Source organism: Nycticebus coucang, chromosome 6 (assembly GCF_027406575.1).
Source record: "Nycticebus coucang isolate mNycCou1 chromosome 6, mNycCou1.pri, whole genome shotgun sequence".
Classification (NCBI taxonomy): domain Eukaryota; kingdom Metazoa; phylum Chordata; class Mammalia; order Primates; family Lorisidae; genus Nycticebus; species Nycticebus coucang.
In genome coordinates, this window is record NC_069785.1 from 109,880,009 (window position 1) to 109,898,972 (window position 18,964).

The 18,964-nt window shown below is 50.4% G+C and overlaps 1 protein-coding gene and 1 long non-coding RNA gene across 2 annotated transcripts; one reads left to right on the forward strand and one right to left on the reverse strand.

Annotated features, from left to right (window-relative positions):
• Positions 1-1,503: 1,503 nt before the first annotated feature.
• On the reverse strand, positions 1,504-5,758 carry LOC128588969 (cystatin-C-like). Its single transcript, XM_053595812.1, has 3 exons — positions 5,447-5,758; positions 2,841-2,954; positions 1,504-1,852 (listed from the first exon to the last, which is right to left on the reverse strand). The coding sequence occupies exons 1-3, from the start codon at positions 5,669-5,671 to the stop codon at positions 1,769-1,771; spliced, it is 423 nt and encodes a 140-aa protein (XP_053451787.1). The 5' UTR covers positions 5,672-5,758; the 3' UTR covers positions 1,504-1,768.
• Positions 5,759-6,370: 612 nt separating this feature from the next.
• On the forward strand, positions 6,371-15,747 carry LOC128588042 (uncharacterized). The gene is made up of 3 exons (XR_008380681.1): positions 6,371-6,824; positions 13,325-13,463; positions 15,461-15,747. It is a non-coding gene; the product is annotated as an uncharacterized LOC128588042 (long non-coding RNA).
• The last annotated feature ends 3,217 nt before the right edge of the window (positions 15,748-18,964 follow it).

An 18,964-nucleotide genomic window follows, 5' to 3' on the forward strand; every position in this document is an offset into this window, starting at 1 on the left:
CTCCCCTGGAGCCCAGGGTCAAGGCCTTCCCAGGCCTGCCAGGAGGCCATAGTGGCACTGACTTACATCCTGGTGGACTGTGGGTCACTGGACAGAGTGAGTGAAAGGGATCAGGCACTCAGACAGGTTAGGGGAGCCATGCGCACAGCCCCTTCCTATGGCCAACTTCCCCAAGGAGAGGACGGTTAGGTGTCAGAAAGAGGTCTACAAGACACCAGCTGCTAGTAGGGTCTGAGTGGTAGCTCCTTGTGTCAAACTGAGATCTTTCATCTCTGCTGGGAGGCCACCCAACCGCCACTTCTGGACACCTGCTATTCTGCTTGAGGCCCTCCCTCCCAATAGAAGCCTGAGTTACCAAGTCCATGAACCCCAGACAAGGTCATGCTGACTCAATCTTCCCAAATTAGCCTTAACTTTCCTCGTCTCAGAGACATGTGTTTATAGAACCAAGGCTCTGCCTGCAGTGTGGGGGTGGAGGGAAGCGGGTGTCCCTTTCCTGCCTGGCCTTCCCAGCTCTGGCTTTGCTGGTGCAGCACGCTGGGCTGGTCTGGGGGCTGTTTGGTTAATTCCCTTTTGTCATTTTGCCTTCAGCGTTCACAGTGGCTGCCAGAGAACTTGGTCCCTACATCTCTGAGCATGGAAGGTATTTGGGAACCTGCCCCAGTGGGACCAACCCTGAGGACTGCACCCCTCTGCCCTGAAACAACCAATGGAGGGACACTGTGGGTGGACCCTGTGCCCTAGGACTGTCACCTGCTGCTCAGGACTGGGAAGCATCTACCATCTCATGAAATGATCTGACCCCTAGGTAGTGTTCTCTATGCACTAAAATGTCCTTGGAACGAGAAGAGAACCCAAGGCATGTCCACAGCTATTGAGTGTTTTAACTTCTCCATCCCTGACATGAAGCCTCATGTAAGCATGAGTCCACAGAAGGGATGGTGGGTGTGAACCTTGCACACGACCTCCCAGGATGGACCAGAGCAGGCTGCCTTGGATGCAGGGGTTTTTCCATCTCTGGTTCTGGCTGGTGTTTTCCTTAGTTACACTTATACACGGGTACTTCTAATCTTTCTTTCCATGTAGGGGCCTAAAGGTTTTTGTGAAAGTGTATGTAAATCCGTATTTAGTCTCTAGGCAGTGGGATGGGAGGAGTCAGTCCGTGGATTCTCACCTACTCTGCAAACATGCACGGGATCCACTGCTCTGTCTGGGGGCCTTTGGAGGCAGCAGCCCAGCTTCCAGGGCCCACAGCCTGGACACCCTGCTCTGTGGACTCCTCACCAAGAGCTGCCACAGCTGACGCCTGGGCTCCAAGCCCCTCACAGCTCTTTTACCATGACTTAGGTACCTCCAAGGTGGCCACTCAGCCACGAGCAGCATGCTGTGGCCCAGTTTACTCTTAGGGGCTGGTCTGCTGTCTAGAACCAGTAGGACTTGGAGCTCTCCAGAAAGAGACTGCTGAAACCCTTCTCATATGCACAGGCACCAACTCAAAAAGGAGCCATTGCTACTTTTTATTGAAGCAGGTGAGGGTGAGTGTGTGCACCAAGGTCTGGCAAATTTGAGTCACATGTAAAGCCACATGACTGCTCAGCACAAGCCTAGGGAAGCCTCCTCTACCTGCCTCCCAGAGTTGATGCACAGGGAGACCTGTGAGGGTGAGGGGTGGGGCAGGGCAGGGCTCCATCCCAGGGCAGGACACCAGCAGGAGATACAGGATGTGGGGAAGAAGCGATCAGTGCAGCCAGGCCTGGCAGCCAGACCCCTAGGCATTCTGACAACTGGACTTTGTCATGGTCATTGTGCCCAGCCAGGGAACACTGTAGATCTGGAAAGAGCAGAGCATTTTCTGTGAAAGGAAAGAGAATAATCAATGAGGTTATAGCTAAGAGGGAAGATGCCCAACCACAGGGTGTCAGGGTGGGGTGAGGGAGCTTGGGATGAGATACTCGGCCCCCACTTACCCCCAAGGAGTCCCAGGACACCCAGCCCGCCTGTGCAGTGACTGCATAGGCCCTACCAGGGCTCCAAGGGCACTGTGTCCCCTACCTAGACCAAAGATTCCACTGTCCTCCTCTAGCACAGCTCTGTAAGAAGCAGCCTGTGCAAGGCCAAGGGGGCCAGAGGTAGGCTGCTCCTGCCCCCAAGCTCCCTCCATTTCTAGCTCCTGGGCCAGCAATGAGAGGGCCCAGAGGGAAGGCCCCAGTGGAGGGGAAACTCCCCTGAAGGGTCTGGGGCCTAGGGAGGGGTGACAAGGAGAAGGTGGCTCTCCCCAGAGCAGAGACCTCACAAAACCAGCCAGGCCCTTGTTGAGGCTGGAACTGGGTGACCAGGGGTAGCTCAGAGGGCTTGGGCTGCTTACAGGCCTCTAAATTTTCTCTAATCTGCTCAGTGTGGCTGTGGCCATTGGTAGGTGGCCAGGGCTGGCACTTGACAGAGGCCTTCTCCTTCCCCAGTGCAGCAGTTAACACCCCATAACACCTTCTGTGAGCAGGGTTGTGCTCTTAGCACCCCAACTCCCCAGCTACAGCCTCTTAGCCATTCAAATCAGTCTTGTGCTCATACCCACCCCAGCCCTTCCATGTGCACACAGGTGCGTGTCTGTATAAACTCACCTACACCCTCACTCACAGCTGTCTATGCATCTCTCTCACATGGCCACACCTCCCAAGATGTGCACATGGACATGCATGCACTTCCCACACTCCCTGTGCATGCAAAACTCATACACACATGCCCCTCCACACCTGCACACCCCCACCTGAACACATGCTCACGGAAATGCACACCTCCCCTCTGCAGTGCACCACTGCCCCTGACCCACCCCAGGCACATACCCTCTTCAGATGTGGCTGCTCATGGAAGGGACAGTCGTCCAACTTGGGCTGGGACTTGGTACACGTGGTCCGGCCAATCTCCACTGTCAAGTCGTAGTTCATCCCAGCCACAACCTACGTGTGTGCAAGAGCAGGTTCACCTGCAGCACTGCCCACCAGTGTCACACACAGGCGGTTCACTGATGCTGAGTTACTGCATGTTCCTGAGCCGTCGCACTATCACTCCCCCTCTCCTGGACATCAGGGAACTGTGGCCCAGGCAATCCCTGGTAACTGGCTTTCTCTGAGCAGTGCGCCCTAAGGTGTCACATGCACCCAAGTAGGAGAAGAAAATAAAGATGGAAGCTAGAAACTAACCCCTCTCATTGCATCCAGGAATGGCAGGCACAGTTGTGGGCAGCCAGCCTGGTGGTGGTGGGGCAAATAAACAGTCCCTGCATCAGAAGCACAGGGCAAGGTCCACAAGGGAAGGCTGTGTGTCTGAGCAGGATCCAGCACTTGCTGCCAACTGTGGCCCAGGGCAGGGAGCGCTCCTCCTCTGAGTCTCCTGATGGCGCAGATTCAGCGACTTCCAGCCACTAGTAAAGAGCTCCACAGAATCCTGTTTCTTCTATTTCCCTCAGATTTGTTTCCTGATTTAACAGGAGGAAATGAGATGCTTCACACATGGAGGTTTTCAGCCAATAAGAGACTGCTCTTGGATGCTTCTGTTTTAGTGTGCTTTTAGTACTGATACTTCTCAAGTGTGTTACACACCTGCGTGGCTTACATTTGAATACAGAAGTGTCCCCCTTCCCTGCACAAGGCATCCCTTAGACATGCTGTATCAGGACTGTGGAGAAGCATGGGATGAGGGATACTGTGGCCAGAGTTCTAGACCTAGTCCCATAGAACCATGACAAGTCCCATGATTCCTCGTGTCAGCCTTCCCCTCTGTAAAGCAGGCTCACAGGACCAATGATCTATAGCACCTGAGCTTCAGGGCAAGTCAGACCCTCCCTCCAGTGGTGCAGGTGGACCCACCTTGCCCTGTCCAAGGGAGAGGGCAGCAGCTGAGGGCTGCCGAAGGAGAGACAGGTTACCTGGACTTTTCAGATATTCAGGGGTAGGAGGAAGAGCTCTACCCCCTGGGGTGCTGCCACACTGTGCTGTGGTGTCACTGCTGGCTGCTGTGCAGTGGCATAGGGCAAGCTTGAGCCCAGCTGCCCCAAGACCCCTCCCATCCACTGACTGCCCTCCTCCTCTGCCAGTCTCACTATATACCCAGGCTGGGATTGCGTGGGGCTCAGGGGACGGCCTCTGTACCCCATCAGGTACCAATGCGCCAGTGGCTGTGAGTGGTGTGAGGGAGCTCAGGGTCGATGGTGTTCGCCCTAGGGTCTGCTCATAGGGCCGAGACTCTTAAGGGAAGCCTGACCCTTCAGGACTAGGGGCCTAAGTTCCCCGAGTGGCATCTGTTGAGGGCACTCAGAGAGGAGGACCTGTGTCCTCTGCGTGCACATTATGACCTGAATCCAACCTTGAGGGGACAACAGTTTCTATACCACAAGTGGCTGGACACTAGGGCTGGAAACAGATTGGCTGTTGCCATGTGAGGGGTGTTGCAGGTTAGAGAAGGCAAAGGAGATGGGACAGGGCTGCCATGCATGGCCTGGTAGTGTGCTCAGGTTTAAAGGCCATCAGTGGGACAGCCAGCAAAATCTGAGTACCTCTGTGCAAGAGACAATGACTATATCAGTGTTGATTACTGATTTTCAAGACTGAATCGTGATTATGTGAGCTAATGCCCTTGTTTTTAGGATCTGTAAGTTGATCACCCAAGGGGTTGTATATAATAAACTGGTCAATATAAGGAACTACCCAACTGATACTTACATGTGGTACATGTCTGGTCTATGAATATTAAGTCAGCTTAAGACGGTCAACTATGGCGGTTCTACTACATATAATGCAGTATTTTTTCTTAAGAAATTCAGAAAAATAAATGCATACACACACAGAGAGCAAGGCGGGTCAAGTCAGCATGGCAATATGATTCCGTGAGGGAGCTGCGTGATAGGTCTCAGCCATGCTTTGTACTAGTTTTGCAACCGGCTCTGTAAGTCTGAAATTACGTCATAATAAAAAGTTAAAAGAAGGGAGGCGCCTGTGGCTCAAAGGAGTAGGGCGCCGGCCCCATAGCCGGAGGTGGTGGGTTCAAACACAGCCCCGGCCAAAAACTGCAAAAAAAAAAGTTAAAAGAAAAAAAAAGCGTTTGAAAAATTATTTAATGGCAGAGCCTGGAGGGCAGCCCGGTGAGGGGTTCTGTTATCCCGCCCCGCGTGGGTATTCAGTTAGCAGCCTAACCCTGACCCTGGCGTCTGCAAGCAGATCTGAGTTGCCAGGCGCAGATCCGGACTGCAAGGCCGGTTCTTGGCCAGACAGGAGTCAGGGCATCCCGGTGACACGCGCGCCAAGGACTGCGGGACCCAGAGACCTGGGAAACTGTGTGGGTGACGCGCTCTGCACCGCCGCTAGGGGCGCCAGGGCGGCTGGCGCAGGCGCGACCGGGGCGCGCGCGGGGTGGCCCCTCAGACTCCGGGGCCCGGGGCCGCGGCCACACGCACCTGCTTGCGGGCGCCCACCACGCGCAGCGCACGGCTGTGGTACATGTCGTTGCTCGCCTTGTTGTATTCGCTCATGGCAAAGTCCAGCGCGTGCCGCACGCCCTCCTCGTTGACGTCGGCGTCCATGAAGCCGCCAATCAAGCGCTGCGCCTTAGCGCTGGTCACGGAGCTCACGGCCAGGGCCGCGGCCAGCAGGAGCAGCACGGCTCGCGGGGAACCAGCCATGGTCAGTCTGAACGCGGAGCGCGAGGCCAGAACTGCAGAAAAAAAGACTGACAAGATCCAAAGGCCAGGAGCCTCACCCTCCCAGGCCGGGCGCGCCCTTTTTATCCCACTCTGCCGCCCCGCCCCTTCCGGACCCCTCCGCCCCGCCTCCTCCCCTGCCTGCCCCGCCCCGGTGCCTTCACAGCTCCTCTCCCTGCCCCCTCCAGCTCCCTCCTACGCTTGCGGCCGCTGCCCTTTTGTTCTCCGCCTCTGCCCCTGGCGTCCTCTCCAGCCCCTCTTCTTTCTCGCGCCTCCGCCCCCCAGCCCGGTCTCTCTACCCAGGCCTGTCCCTCCTACCAAGCTTGGGTTCCCCTGGTATGGGAAACAGTTCAAGGCTCTCTGGGCTCTGAAAATATGTGACTTCCAAACTCTGTTTTTTTAGCAAAAAAGAAATAAGAAGTCTTGGCCTGTGGAGGGGAGGTCTTGGGAGGCCTGGAGCATCCCTGAGCACTTGGTGCGCGTGTGGGGATCCTCAGAGCTGGGCATGATTTCACAGGCCTCTGCAAACTCTAGTCCATATTCTGTTCTGGGGAACTATTTTGCCAGACGTAGGGGAATTTAACTTTTATTTGGGTAAAGGTTGCCTTTTTCACAATAGCCAGCTCCCTGGAGCTGAGGGGAGGACTTGGCCTGGGTGTGTTGGTGCAAGGCAGTAGGGACATTGGAACCAACGGGTGGGGGCTGGACAACTGCTGGGTGGAACACCTCCAGGTTGCCCGCTCAGGGAGGCCTTAGTGTCTCCCTACCCTTGTACTTGAGGCTAAACTGGGACCTCCCCACCCGCCATTTCCCAGGCCAAGTCAATTTCATGTAAGTTTCCTAGGCCTGGGAACAGGAAGGGATATGTGTCCATTCATTGTTAGGCTATCTATACCCCTAGCCAAAGACCCCCGTTGAGATTTTTTCTGACCTGAGTTTTTTCCTCTGCCAGATGTTCTGGTGCTTTCTCTGTATTCTTTTCTGTAAAATAATCCTGTCTTGCCACTGATCTGTGGTCCGTAGATTCATTCTTAGAATCCCTGAGACCAAGGACCTACTGAAGAAGCAATTCCAGTATCACTTTTATCACTGGTGACTGATCCAGGCAGTCTAGAGCCTACAGATGGAGTCTGGGGTAAGTCAGTCATGAATGGGACATTGCTGAGCTCCTGACCAATAGAGAATTGATGTGCCCAAATGCAAGTTTTAATTTTTCAGTAGCCACATTAAAAAAAGGAAAAAGAAACTGATGAAAGTCATTTTGATCATGTTTTTATTTCACCTAATACATCCAAAATATTTCAACATGGGAGCAATTATTATGAGATAATTTACATTCTTACGTTGTGCTGCACAATGTATTGGGAATTGTGTGTGTATTTTTTATACTTAGAGCATGTGTAAGTTTGGAGTGGCTCAATTTAAAGCGCCCAGAGCTACATGTGGCTGGTGGCTGTGGTTTTGCACAGCCCAGCTTTAAGGTAGGTAGGGGAGTGATATGGGGAGTAATTAAGATCAGGGAGTTATGGATGATCTTATAGATGATCTTGGAAGTGACACAGGAGGGACAGAGACAGTGCCACTGGACACTGATCAGGGAGGTCTCTATTAGACTTGCGAAGACCAGAGTCCCAAATAGACCAGGCAGACGGGACTCCAGGCAGAGAGCACAGCCATTGCGAAGACCTAAAGAGGGGCTGGACGTGCTTCTTCTGGGAGGAACGGGGCATATCCTGGAACCTCACAGTCCATTGTGGGTGGGGGAGGGAAGGGTGCAGGGAGAGCCCCAGCAGGCAGAGGAGGGGCAGGGAGTAGAGCTCACAGCTCAAGGATGAGACACAGGCTGGTCTTGCTTCTCTTCTCTGGGAGGCAGGCTGCTGGCTTGGGTCCCCTGTGCACTGTGTGGGAAACTCACCTGATCCTTAAAAAAACAAATCATCTTTAATGAGGTATAATTCATGTACAACAAAATATCTCATTTTATGTGCCCAGAGGAGTTGTAGGAAACACGAACACCAGTGTTAGCACTACATTCAAGATCTAGCATGTGTGTACTGCCCCTGCCGGCAACCCTCATGCCCCCCGAGCCCAGCCAACCCACCCATCCCACTCTGTAGACTCACCTTTTTCCCTGTTCCTGCACTTCCTATGAGTGGAATCTGGCTGTGTGAGTGCAGGTGTGTCTGGTCTTCTTTGCTCAGCATGGCTTTGAATTTCCATCTGGCATTTTCATTAACGTGATTGTTGGTTCTTTCTCCCTCACTGAGAAGACCTAGTCACCTGGGTACCCTGTGGGCTAACAAGGCCCCCAGTTCAGGATGGTGGGGCTTTGGGTTTCAAAGTAGCCCTGGGAGTGGAGAGGGTGAGGGGTGTTCTGAGCAGAGAGCTGGCTCCCTCTGTTCCTTCAACCTGACCTCTACTCCTGAACATGACCCTATGGCAGTGACCTTGTGGTGAAGACGGCAGGCTAGGCAGAAACAGTGGGCCCTTGAAGGGCAGCCATGAGGTCCCCCTTGGGATTGGTAACAGTGATGGCCAAGCAGTGCAAGCACAGCCCTGTTGTGACCGGAGGAGGGGATGAGAGGGACTGGTCAGTGGAATCCGGCAGGTGGGAACCCCATCATTGATGAGTGCCCATGTTCAGCATTAGGAAATGGAACCCTAAGGTCCGAGGCCCGTGGACCATCCAGCCCCACCGGGAGTCCGGGGTACCACTAGGTATACTAGATGTTCCAGGGATGGCATCTGCTGCCCTGAGGGAGCAGTGTCTCAATGCAGGGTGGTACATGGTGCTTTCCTAGTTAGGAAAGAGAGTGAGAGCCATGGAGCAGGGTGATGGAGGGCAGCCCTAGGCCAGATGGAGGGAGTGCGTTCCCCAGTGTGGCCCCACCTTCTTTGGCTGCTGGGGCTCTGGTCCTAGAAGGGAGTGCTGTGCAGAGGGCAAGCTGAAATGTAAGGAACCCTCCAGTCTTGTCCTTAAGAAGAAGGTGCAGGTCACCCAACTAGCTGGGGGTGGGGGAGTGGGAGTGAGGGTGCTAGGAGAGGTGGCTGGCATGCTGACACACAGGTGACGAATCTGCCTGTAGTGCTCGGAGCGGGTGGTAGGGAGTGTGCCAGGAGGGGTGGCTAGCATGCTGACACACGCTGCTGCAGGTGATGAGCCTGCCTGTGGTGGTGTGTGCTACAGGAAGGGTCCGCTATCTTGATATAGTGACATCTTCCATCGCAACTGAATCAACATCAGTGCAGGGCACTCCCAGGAGCCACCACAACCACACCCACTATAGTATGATAGGAAGAAGTGGTCATGGTAGGGTAGACTCTACTGCAGCTGTTGGGGTGACCTTGGGCAAGGGTTTTATTTTCTCTGCATGGACACATCTGGAGAGGTGGCTGCTTTGTACAAGGTAGTGTCTGGGTCAGAACTGGCAGAGACAAGCACCCATCGGCAGTGACATCTATACAGGGTCTGAAATGGAAGAGCTGCCAGTAGCCTGATTCCTATGGCCCACAGTTTCAAGGACAAGCTGACAGGGACCCAGAGAGAAATTACTGACACAGGACAGAACCTGGGGCTTTCAGCACCTACGCACCCGAGGACCCGGCTGCCTAAGAGGGGAGCATCTCTCCCTTCTGGTAGGTGAAGATGAGGAAACTGTTTTTGTGGCCATGTGTGACGACTGGTCTCACGAGGTAAAACAGTGAGGAATTAGGTGGGGGAGTCACAGAATTTCTCTAATTAATACATAAGCAGTAATTAGTTAATACTAAACAATACTATAAGTAAATGGCCAAACACATAAAACCTCACCTAAAGTTGTAAATGGTCAGATCAAGTTGCTCACGAGTTAAGATTTGGAACATTCAGGTTTTGAGCAGTTAATACTTAAGGTGTCTGTGGTAGCATCTTAGACTGAACAAGTGTTGGAATTTGGTGGCATCTCAAAAGGGAAAGATCCGGGTCCCCGCTTTATGCAGTGCCTGGAGTCCCCAAGGCGGGAAGCTCCACGGTCCCTTACACACTCCCACACCTTCTCCCTTCTCCTGGCCCCCCACCACAGAACATGCGGTTGCTTTTAAACCATGTGTGAATGTTGGGGCTCTGATAGGGATTGGGGCTATGTCACCATGAAACTGATCCTTGCAGGGCCCCGTACAGGACACGGTGAAAGAGTAGAGATCAATTGCTTTGCACCTCACAAAGAGAAAGATTATCATTTTGGAAGTTTTGCTCAGGGTCCATTGTGTAAAGAGCCCTCACTGGTCTGTATTATAAGTTACCATTTATTTTTACAAGGCCTCCAGTTAGCAGAGCAGAGCCGCTGACTGAAGAACAACTGCTGAGTGGAGGGGGCAGGGAGAAACCCTCCAGGGACACAGATGGGTACAGCCGGGTGCTTCTCCTGCCCCCTTCTACCTCGGCCTGCAGCGCTGGCCACCAGCAAGCAGGTGGCTCTGAGTAGGGTTGAGCAATGCCCCTGGAATCTCTGGGTGGTCAGACTTTCCTTTCCAAATCCACATTCTGGTCACTGCTATTACTTCCATGTCAGTATTTTTACAAACTTAAATTTCAGTTCCTTGGCAGAGACTGGGACAGTGAGTCTTGTTCTTGCCTGGGATCAAGCTACACTGACTCACTGAATGTCAGAGCTAGCATAGATGTCCTCCCACACAGCCCTGCCTGAGCTCCTTCCAGGCCCAGAGCAGCTGGATTTGGTGGCAAACAGTCTCCTTGCTGAACCTCGGTCATGCTGCTCTGAGCCTTTCACTGCACTGGGCCACAGCCTCAGCCCCACCTCACCCTTGCTAGGACTGCTGGGTTGCTGGTTTTCAGGACAGAATTCTGCTCAGTCAGTGTAGCCAGAGTCCTCCCACCCTTCATAGCAGACCACCCTCACCATCTGGTCAAGTTCCTCACTCCCCACCTTCGAAGTCCATGTCCCCGTGCTGCCTTTAGCAAGAGTCCTGGCAGGTCAGTTTAGCCAGCACCTCTTGCCTGTGCTGTCTGCTTCATAATCTTCCATCCACCAACCCCACCCTGCTCCTTGGCTATAAATCCCTTCATGCCCCTGATGGATTTGGGACTGAGCTTAGTCTCTTTCCTCTCGCCATTACGTGGACCCCTATTGCGATGGTCTGGAATCAAGTCTTCCTTACTGTTTCAACAAGTGTCAGAATAACATTTCTTCAACAGTAGGAGCCAGCCAGGCCCCGTCCTTCACCCTCCCCAAATTCTGCCTGGAACAATCCTGTTGCCAAGAAGGAATCAGGGGCCTGGGAGATTCAGGAGTACCCTTTTACTGACAGCTTATTATAACAAATTTCGAACAGACACCGAAGTTAGAATTTTATAGCAAACTGCTGTGTCTATCCATCACCTTGGTTCTACATTCATGCTATACTCACTTTCTCACCTGCCAGATTATCTGGCCCACTCTATCCACCCTCAATCCATTTTTTTTTTTTGATGCATTTTAAAGTAAGTTGAAGACACCAGTACACTCCAGCCCTAAACACTTAAGCGTACTTATTAGTGACTAGGGCTCAATATTTATTTACACCTTTTCCCTTGTTAAATTTACCCATAGTGAAATGCACAAATCTTAAGTGCACATTCACTGAATTTTAAGTAAGGTACACCCCTGTGCAAGTAATTCACATCCATCAAGTACAGACCAGACTATCACCCCAGAAAGCCTCCTGTCCCCTCTTTCTAGTCAGTGTGGGGCCTCACCCTGGAGGCAGCAACTGCCCCACGCTAGTCATTGTAGAGGAGTTCTATCCAAGTGGAAGTGCATGTGAATGGAATCCCATGGTCTGCAGACATTTATTCTGGCTTGTTTTCACTCAGCATGGTGTTTTTGAGATTTACTTATCCAAGTTAAGTTGTGTATTTATTTATTTTTATTTTATTTTATTTTTTTGCAGTTTTGGCCATGGCCTGGCTTGAACTTGCCACCCCCAGTATATGGGGCCGGTGCTCTATTCCTTGAGCCACAGGTGCCACCCAAGTTGTGTATTTATTAGTCAGTCTTTGATTACCAAGAAGAGCCTCCATATAAAGACTCTGTGATGTCTCAGGCCCTGAATTTCTGGTGCATTTGCTGTAACAGGGAGGACAGGTTTTGACGACTCAGGATGTTTGCTGTTGTTTCTCCTTTCTTCTTTTTAACCTTGACCAACTTCCTCCCTGTCCTGCCTATTCCCCCTCTTTAGTCTTTCTCTCTCTCCTAAGGTCAGTTTTACTTTTTACTCTAAGCAAAATCTAATAAGGCCAAAACAGTGCCTGATTTTATAGGACAGAAATTGTTTTTTCCAGATCTTATCCGTATGTGAAAATGAAAGTTCCTGGTTTTTAAAAATCGAATTAGTGCCTGTCCATTATTAAAAAAATAAGAAAAATTTTAAAAAGTACATAAGGAAAACAAGTTACGCTGGCTCGAGTCAGCCGTGTATCTTTGTGTGACTCCTAAACAGGCCACGCAGGCCCGTTTCCCCCAGTCTGAGACCGTGTGAGGGTCATAATTTCATGTAGCCTTTTTTATAGCTTTTGTTTTAAAAGTATCATTATGTCATGAACAAAATCATGTTGTTAGATAGTCGTTGAAAGCTCTGTTTTATTTTCTTTTTTTTTTTTTTTTTTTTTTGTAGAGACAGAGTCTCATTTTATGGCCCTCGGTAGAGTGCCATGGCATCACACAGCTCACAGCAACCTCCAACTCCTGGGCTTAAGTGATTCTCTTGCCTCAGCCTCCCAAGTAGCTGGGACTACAGGCGCCCGCCACAACGCCCAGCTATTTTTTTTTGGTTGCAGTTCAGCCCGGGCCAGGTTTGAACCCGCCACCCTCAGTATATGGGGCCGGCGCCTTACCGACTGAGCCACAGGAGCCGCCCTAGCTCTGTTTTATTTTCTATTCTGGGTATTCCATAGTTTAATTTTTTTTCTCCAATGTTATATTTTTAGGCTGTTTGTAGTGCTTTTTCCTTTTGTTGTGCCCAGGAATTCCACAAAGACCACACTGCCGAAAAAGCCAAACTTACAGCACAGTCCTTTTATTGAAGGGCCAGCCAGTGACTGCTTCAGTGTCCCAACATGGGGCTTCTGAGAGCAGCCCCGAGTGCTTAATGGGTTAGGTTTTCAAGGCTTGGTCTGCATCCTGGTTGGCACACAGGCTTTCCAGGTGCATTGGGTGGGGTAGCAAGCAAGCATTGAACAGAAGCAGAATTTTATGGTTAGCCATACATCATACATTTTTGTTTTAATATTTTCCCCTATACATCTTTGTGTCAGTATTGTTTCCACCTGGTATTGTTTAAAGGTCAGTCCAGGGACAGTCGGTTCGTTTCCCAGGGAGTTAGTTAAGCAAGAAGTTGGTGAGTACTTTCCCATCTATCTTGGGAGTGAACCAGACTTACTCCATTTTGTTGAGGGCTTGCAGCCCAGGAATTTGTTAGGAGTTAACTGATACTTTTCCATTATAGCCTAGGCCTAACACTCTAGAATGGCTAATACCGTGAAACATACTATTTACTGTAAAATAGAATCTTGGTCCATATTTTAGATTGTTTTCTTCCTAGAATTGAAATTTTGGGGTCAGAGTTTACAAAGACTCTTTTTACGTGTCTTGATAACAGGTTGCCCAATAGTTCGTAGGAGCCCAGGCCTGACTCCAGCACCTGCGACTGTCGGAAAGGAGTCCGGGGGTCTGAAGAGAAAGACGTGTAAGCAAGTATTTCAGTGCAGCCTGGCCCAGGTCACAACAGAAGGTAAAAGGTACAGAGGCCGGTACTGCAGCTTCATCCTGGGGTCCCCCGAGGTGCCACTCCTGATGCTTCTAAAGCTAAAATTCTTTAGACAGAGTGGGATGGTTGATTCACTTGTTAATTCCGAGACATTTGGAGCTTCCCTTCTCTTTGCTCTCCCAGCTGTGAAGACTTTCCACGACCTCAGCCTGGTCCAGGAGAGGCTTATCAAGGCTTGTCCTCCTCCGTGCTCCCGGTGTGCAGGCCTCTCCCGCTACCCCCACCACCCATGTGCGCTCCCACTCTCAGGTCACACTCAGTCTTGAGACTTTAACATCAATGCTGTACCACAACTTCCTCATGGATGCTTCCAGCCCAAAGCCCTCCTGAACCTCCAAGTCCATTTGACTGCCTCTCTATTGACAGTAATGCCTAGGCTCCCTGCGTGCCAGGCCTGCTCCTCTGCCTCTTCCCAGCTTCCCCATCTCCCATAAGGACCACTGCCACTTTCGGGTTGCTCAGGTCAAAACTTGGCGTTCTCCTTCATCCAGTGTCTCTGCTTCCCACTTCCTGCACTTCCAAAACCCAACTAGAATCTGCTCACGGCCTCCATCCTGCTGTCCTGCTGTCCCCTGTATAGCTGCAGCTGCCCCAGCAGCCTGAGCTCAGCTCTGTGGCCCAGGGCTCCTCGAACAACCCAGTTGAATCCAACTGTACCTCTGCTTGGGACCCTGTGTGTGTGTGTGTTGGGGGGGGGACTCTCGCACACTGTAATGAGGTGAGTGCATTTGTAGTTTACTGAATATTCATTAACTTAAGTGTAAAGGGCCACTTGGAGCCCGTGGCTGCTGTTCTTAACAGTGGCAGTGTAACGGTTCCCATTTCATTCACAGTAAACGTCAAAGACCCGGGCAGTGGCTTCACAAAGCCCTGGGCGATCCGCCTACTGCGCTCCGACCTCCTCTCTCACTGTCCTGTTCCTAGAAGGGGTCGAGCACAGACCTGCCTAGGGCCTTTGCATTAGCAGATCTGGGTTTTTCATTCCCCACCTCTCTCAAATCTCTGAAGAAAGCTCTGCCTCACTATTTTAAGTGCTAATAGTGAGGTGGGAGGGTCACTTGAGCTCAGGAGTTTGAGACCAGCCTGAGCAACAGTGGACCCTGGTTTCTACTAATAATAATGAAAAAACTGAGACAACAGCATCACTTGAGCCCAAGAATTTGAGGTTGCTGTGAGCTATGATGTCACAGCACTCTACTGAGGGCAATTAAGTGAGACTCTTAAAAAAAAAAATTCTAATAGATGCCCCTTTCCCACCTTCCCATCCTCCTTCCCTGATTTATCTTTCCCCCTGTTGCACCTTGAGATTTGCGTATTTTTCTTATTTTCTGTCTCTACCCACTAAAATGCAAGCTTGACACTTTTTTTTTTTGTATTTTTTTTTTTTTTTTTGGCCAGATCTGGGTTTGAACCCACCACCCTCGGTATATGGGACCGGTGCCCTACTCCTTTGAGCCACAGGCACTGCCCAAGCTTGACATTTTTTGTCTACATTTTTTATTCACTGCTATTCCCAGTGCTTGGTCTCTAACAAATGCCAGTATTTTCTGAATGGATGAACCAACTGTATTAGTGCTCTTCAGCTTAAGATTGTTTTGTTTGTGTTGGAGAAAATGATGTCAACCTTTCCTCCCCTTATAGGAATGGGGTGTGGTTGCTCAGGCTGCTGGAGCAGCTGCAGCTATCCAGTGACAGCGGGTTAGAGGATAGAGGCCAGAAGCAGATTCTAGTTGGGTTTTGGAAGTGGAGTGGGCAGGATTCCCTCATGTCTACTGCGGTTTCATCTCTGGGTGCAATTGTTTACACCTTTCAAAATCTATGCAGAGAGTCGGAGCTTATGTGACTGAGGGGCACAGTGTTCCAGGCAGGTCAGAGTCTGGAGGCATCTGTTTGGAAATAGTTGGTAGTTAAAGTGCCAGCAATTAAGAGGCAATTCCGTTCTTGCCCAGCTCTTACCTTCCTCCACAGAAACTGGTTTTCGAGCCTGCGCAACGTCCCTGGAAGAAGTTGCTTCTCCTTGAGCTGCTCTTACTCAGCCCAAAGTTGAAGGTCAGAAGGCTACAGGCAAGTGACACCCAGGAAAGAGATGACAGATGTAGAGGAATGTAGTCCCAGTGGAAACGGCACTAGCAATTTCCAAGGTTGGGCAAATTTATGTCTAATTTGTCCCAGAAGAAGAATTTTTTTGCAAAGAATGTGTGTTAGCCTGAATTCGCTCCTGGATTGTGACTCTCTGCCTATGGAAGTCAGTAAGCGGGGCCCAAGCATCAGCATGACCCCTGCACGATCACAGCTGGAGGGCCATGTCCACCTGCTAGGGTGTAAAGTGCTTGCTGCAGTTCTCAGGGTGGAGAAGAAAGGAGTGGAAAACGGCCATTTTGACAGGTATGGATGTGGGTACAGCATTAAAGCATTGAAAAGTTTTATTTGAGGTATAATTTTAATGGCAAAAGACCCAATTCTGTGAAATAATTTAAAGAGGCTTATTCAGAGCTGAATATGTGTGAGCCATACCCGAAAAGCCTCGAGCAAGTGGTCTTGCCTGTGGTTTCGTTATAGTTTGGCTTTACGCATTTTAGGGAGACAACAATTACGTGTAAATTCACAAATCAATTTGTTTGGGCCAAAAAGGCAGGATATCTTAAAGGGGTCATTACAGGTTATAGATAGGTTTAAAGATTTTTTAAACCTATCTACAGTTTGTAACCAGTTTATAACTGGTTAAAGAAATGAACCTTTGTCCAAAGCTTACAGTGCTTTAAGAAATCTGTTAATTAGAGTCAGGCCCCCTGACCTGTGCCCGGACTCAGTGACCTGCTAAGTACATTGATGACCTGCAGGTGTGGTTTAAGCTTCTCTGATACAGCCTGAGGCCCAAGTTACGGAAGTCTCCTCCTAGAAGAGAGGGGCAATGCAAGGTACGTCTGACCTCCCTGCTTATGGCTAGGGTCCCCTTGGCCAAGAGGGGTCCATTCATTCAACAGAATAGAACATTTAATTCACAGGAGGATGAATGCATCAGACTAATGTGGATAACTAGTATATGAATCAGATTAGCTTGTGGGAGTGAAAGAAAAACAAAATAAGAAAAAAAGATTTTATTTTACCATCTTTTATTTCTTCTTCTAAGCTTTTCTTGCTTTCTTCACATAGATCTGAGTTTCCGATCTATATTGTTTTCCTTCTTGTTGAAGAAGAAAATCCAGAGTGACTCATGAACATGTTTGGAGGTGCTGTGTCAGGTGACGGGCTCACACCTGAAAATCCTCGGAGCCCCTTTACAGAGGTATAGGTTTTTTTATATTCTTTCATTTGGGGAGGGGATTGGAATTCCTAACGCAAAGCACTTTACAGAAGCAAAAGGCAAAGTTAGTTCTATAGGGCAGGGGGTTGGAAACGAATATCAAAGAGAAGCAAATAGTGTTTTACATAGGTCTGCATTCTGGGCTAATCTGCCCCATTCCCACAGATATATTTAACACTTCCCACTTCTGCAAGGCCTACATGCCCAGGGACAGGTCTGGAGAAAGTGGAGGGTTGTAGGATGAGAGAGTGCAAGATGAGGTCAATCTGGCCTTCTCAAAAGCACATACTCCATGAACCAGGAAATGACTCCTGCCTCTGTCTAAACCTCACACCAAGGAGTTAGCCATCGAGGGTGGGAGCTCTTCTGGCAGGCATTTCTTGCAGCTTCCTCCCATAGCAGACCCTGAGGTGGTGTTTGGGTTCCCACTAGGCCCTTAGGTTGAGTTGAGAAGTGAGACTCCCGGGAAGCAGAGTACAATCAGGTGCTCAATACAATCAGGGGCAGGTGTGAAGCTGGGGCTATGAGACAGTGCTGGGACCCAGACGCCCTACAGAGCTGGTCTCAGATTTCCAGAACAGGACAGTCTTCACTGAGATTTTAACAAAGCACAATACCACTTTGTACCAAGGTTTTATTTTCATAAGACAAACACCATTTACTGAGTCTTAGCTACAAATCCTATGAAAATCTGAGAACGTGTGACCCACAAGCACAGGCTGTGTCATGCGCCTGTTGAGAAGGTGAGGCTCCTGTGAGCAGGGCTGTGGTAGCAGGGACAGCATGCTGCAGGGCTGCACAGGCTGGTTGCTCGCCTGGCTTTGCCGAGAAGCCTGTGCTCAGCTAGTGTTTCTCATACTTCGTGAGTCACAAGTTCTCATCCCATCCTCTGGCTGCACCGGTCTCAGTGCACTTGCCTAGGTCAAGGTTCACAGTTGTATATAGATGAAGGCAGAGGGATCTTTGGAAGAAAAGGTCATCCTATAAATGTGTAGGTTTCTTCCTAGAACAGCCTCTGTGCTGCTCAGGAAATTTTTTTCTTTTTTTGAGACAGGGTCTCACTTGGTTGCCCTCGGTAGAGTGCCGTGGCATCTTAACTAATAGCAACTTCAAACTCTTGGGCTTAAGCAATTCTCTTGCCTCGGCCTCCCAATTAGCTGTAGGGAGGTAGTGCCCACATAATGCCTGGTGCCCACCATAATGCCTGGCTATTTTTAGAGACAAGGTCTCGCTCTTGCTCAGGTTGGTCTCAAACTCGTGACTTCAGGCAGAAGTCCACTCATCTCAGCCTCCCGAATACTGGGATTACAGGTGTGAGCCACCACACCTGGCTTGGCAATTTAATTCCATATCACCCTTATCAGGCTGTGAGAGCAAGGGAAGGGGTCCTGACGCAGGGAGGGAACCGGCAGGGGTGGAGCAGGAGCAGGAAGGGGTGGAGGCACAGCTGCTCTAAGGGCCCTGTCTACCCAGTGCTGCGCAGGTCTTTACACATGTCACCTCATTAGCCCCAGACATGGGCGACATCTCTCCACAGAAAGTTGGAGAAGATCAGCACATCCCTCACTCTCAAGCAGGCAGAACGGGAATGCAGACAGTCTGTCCCTTCCCCGCAATAGTGGGAGGTGGTGAGTGCAGAGACCACAGAGTCCAGAAAGCCCAGGATGAGGCAGGTCAGGGAACCGAGGAGGCAGAGAGCAGGTGAAGCCAGCAGCCCCATGAGCCTGTGTCATAGCAGGGGGAGCCCTGGCACTTCCTTTGTCAGCCACGGAGCAGACGTCAGGAAAGTGACCTGGCTTGGTGACGTGGGTAAGCACCAGACATCCCTACAGTCATTTACTGTGACCTTCGGCTTCCACTGCTTCTCAGTAACTTAAATTTCCAAAGATCTACAGAAGAGCTAAGTAAATACAAAACACACTCAAGGTTTGGGTGTTGATACTTTAAGGAGAAGAAACATTAGTACAGAGAATAAATTTTGTTTTGAGAATAAATTTTTTAATGATACAATCAGTGGTAAGAATGAAAACCTTGTCCTGAAGGAGTTTTTAAAACAAGTAGGTGATGTTAGAAAATGCTCTTCTGGCACATTGTAGAATCCTCTGGGGATTCTAAAGTGGCTTCCTCACTGTTTAGTCCAACATTCCTCATTAGCTGGCCTGGATAAA

Excerpts from the sequence above, each read along its gene's own strand:
- LOC128588969 (XM_053595812.1), bottom strand. The coding sequence starts at position 5,671 with ATGGCTGGTTCCCCGCGAGCCGTGCTGCTCCTGCTGGCCGCGGCCCTG. Across the intron at positions 2,955-5,446 it reads TGGTGGGCGCCCGCAAGCAG|GTTGTGGCTGGGATGAACTA; the intron begins GTGCGTGTGGCC and ends GCACACACGTAG. Across the intron at positions 1,853-2,840 it reads AGCAGCCACATCTGAAGAGG|AAAATGCTCTGCTCTTTCCA; the intron begins GTATGTGCCTGG and ends TTCCTTTCACAG.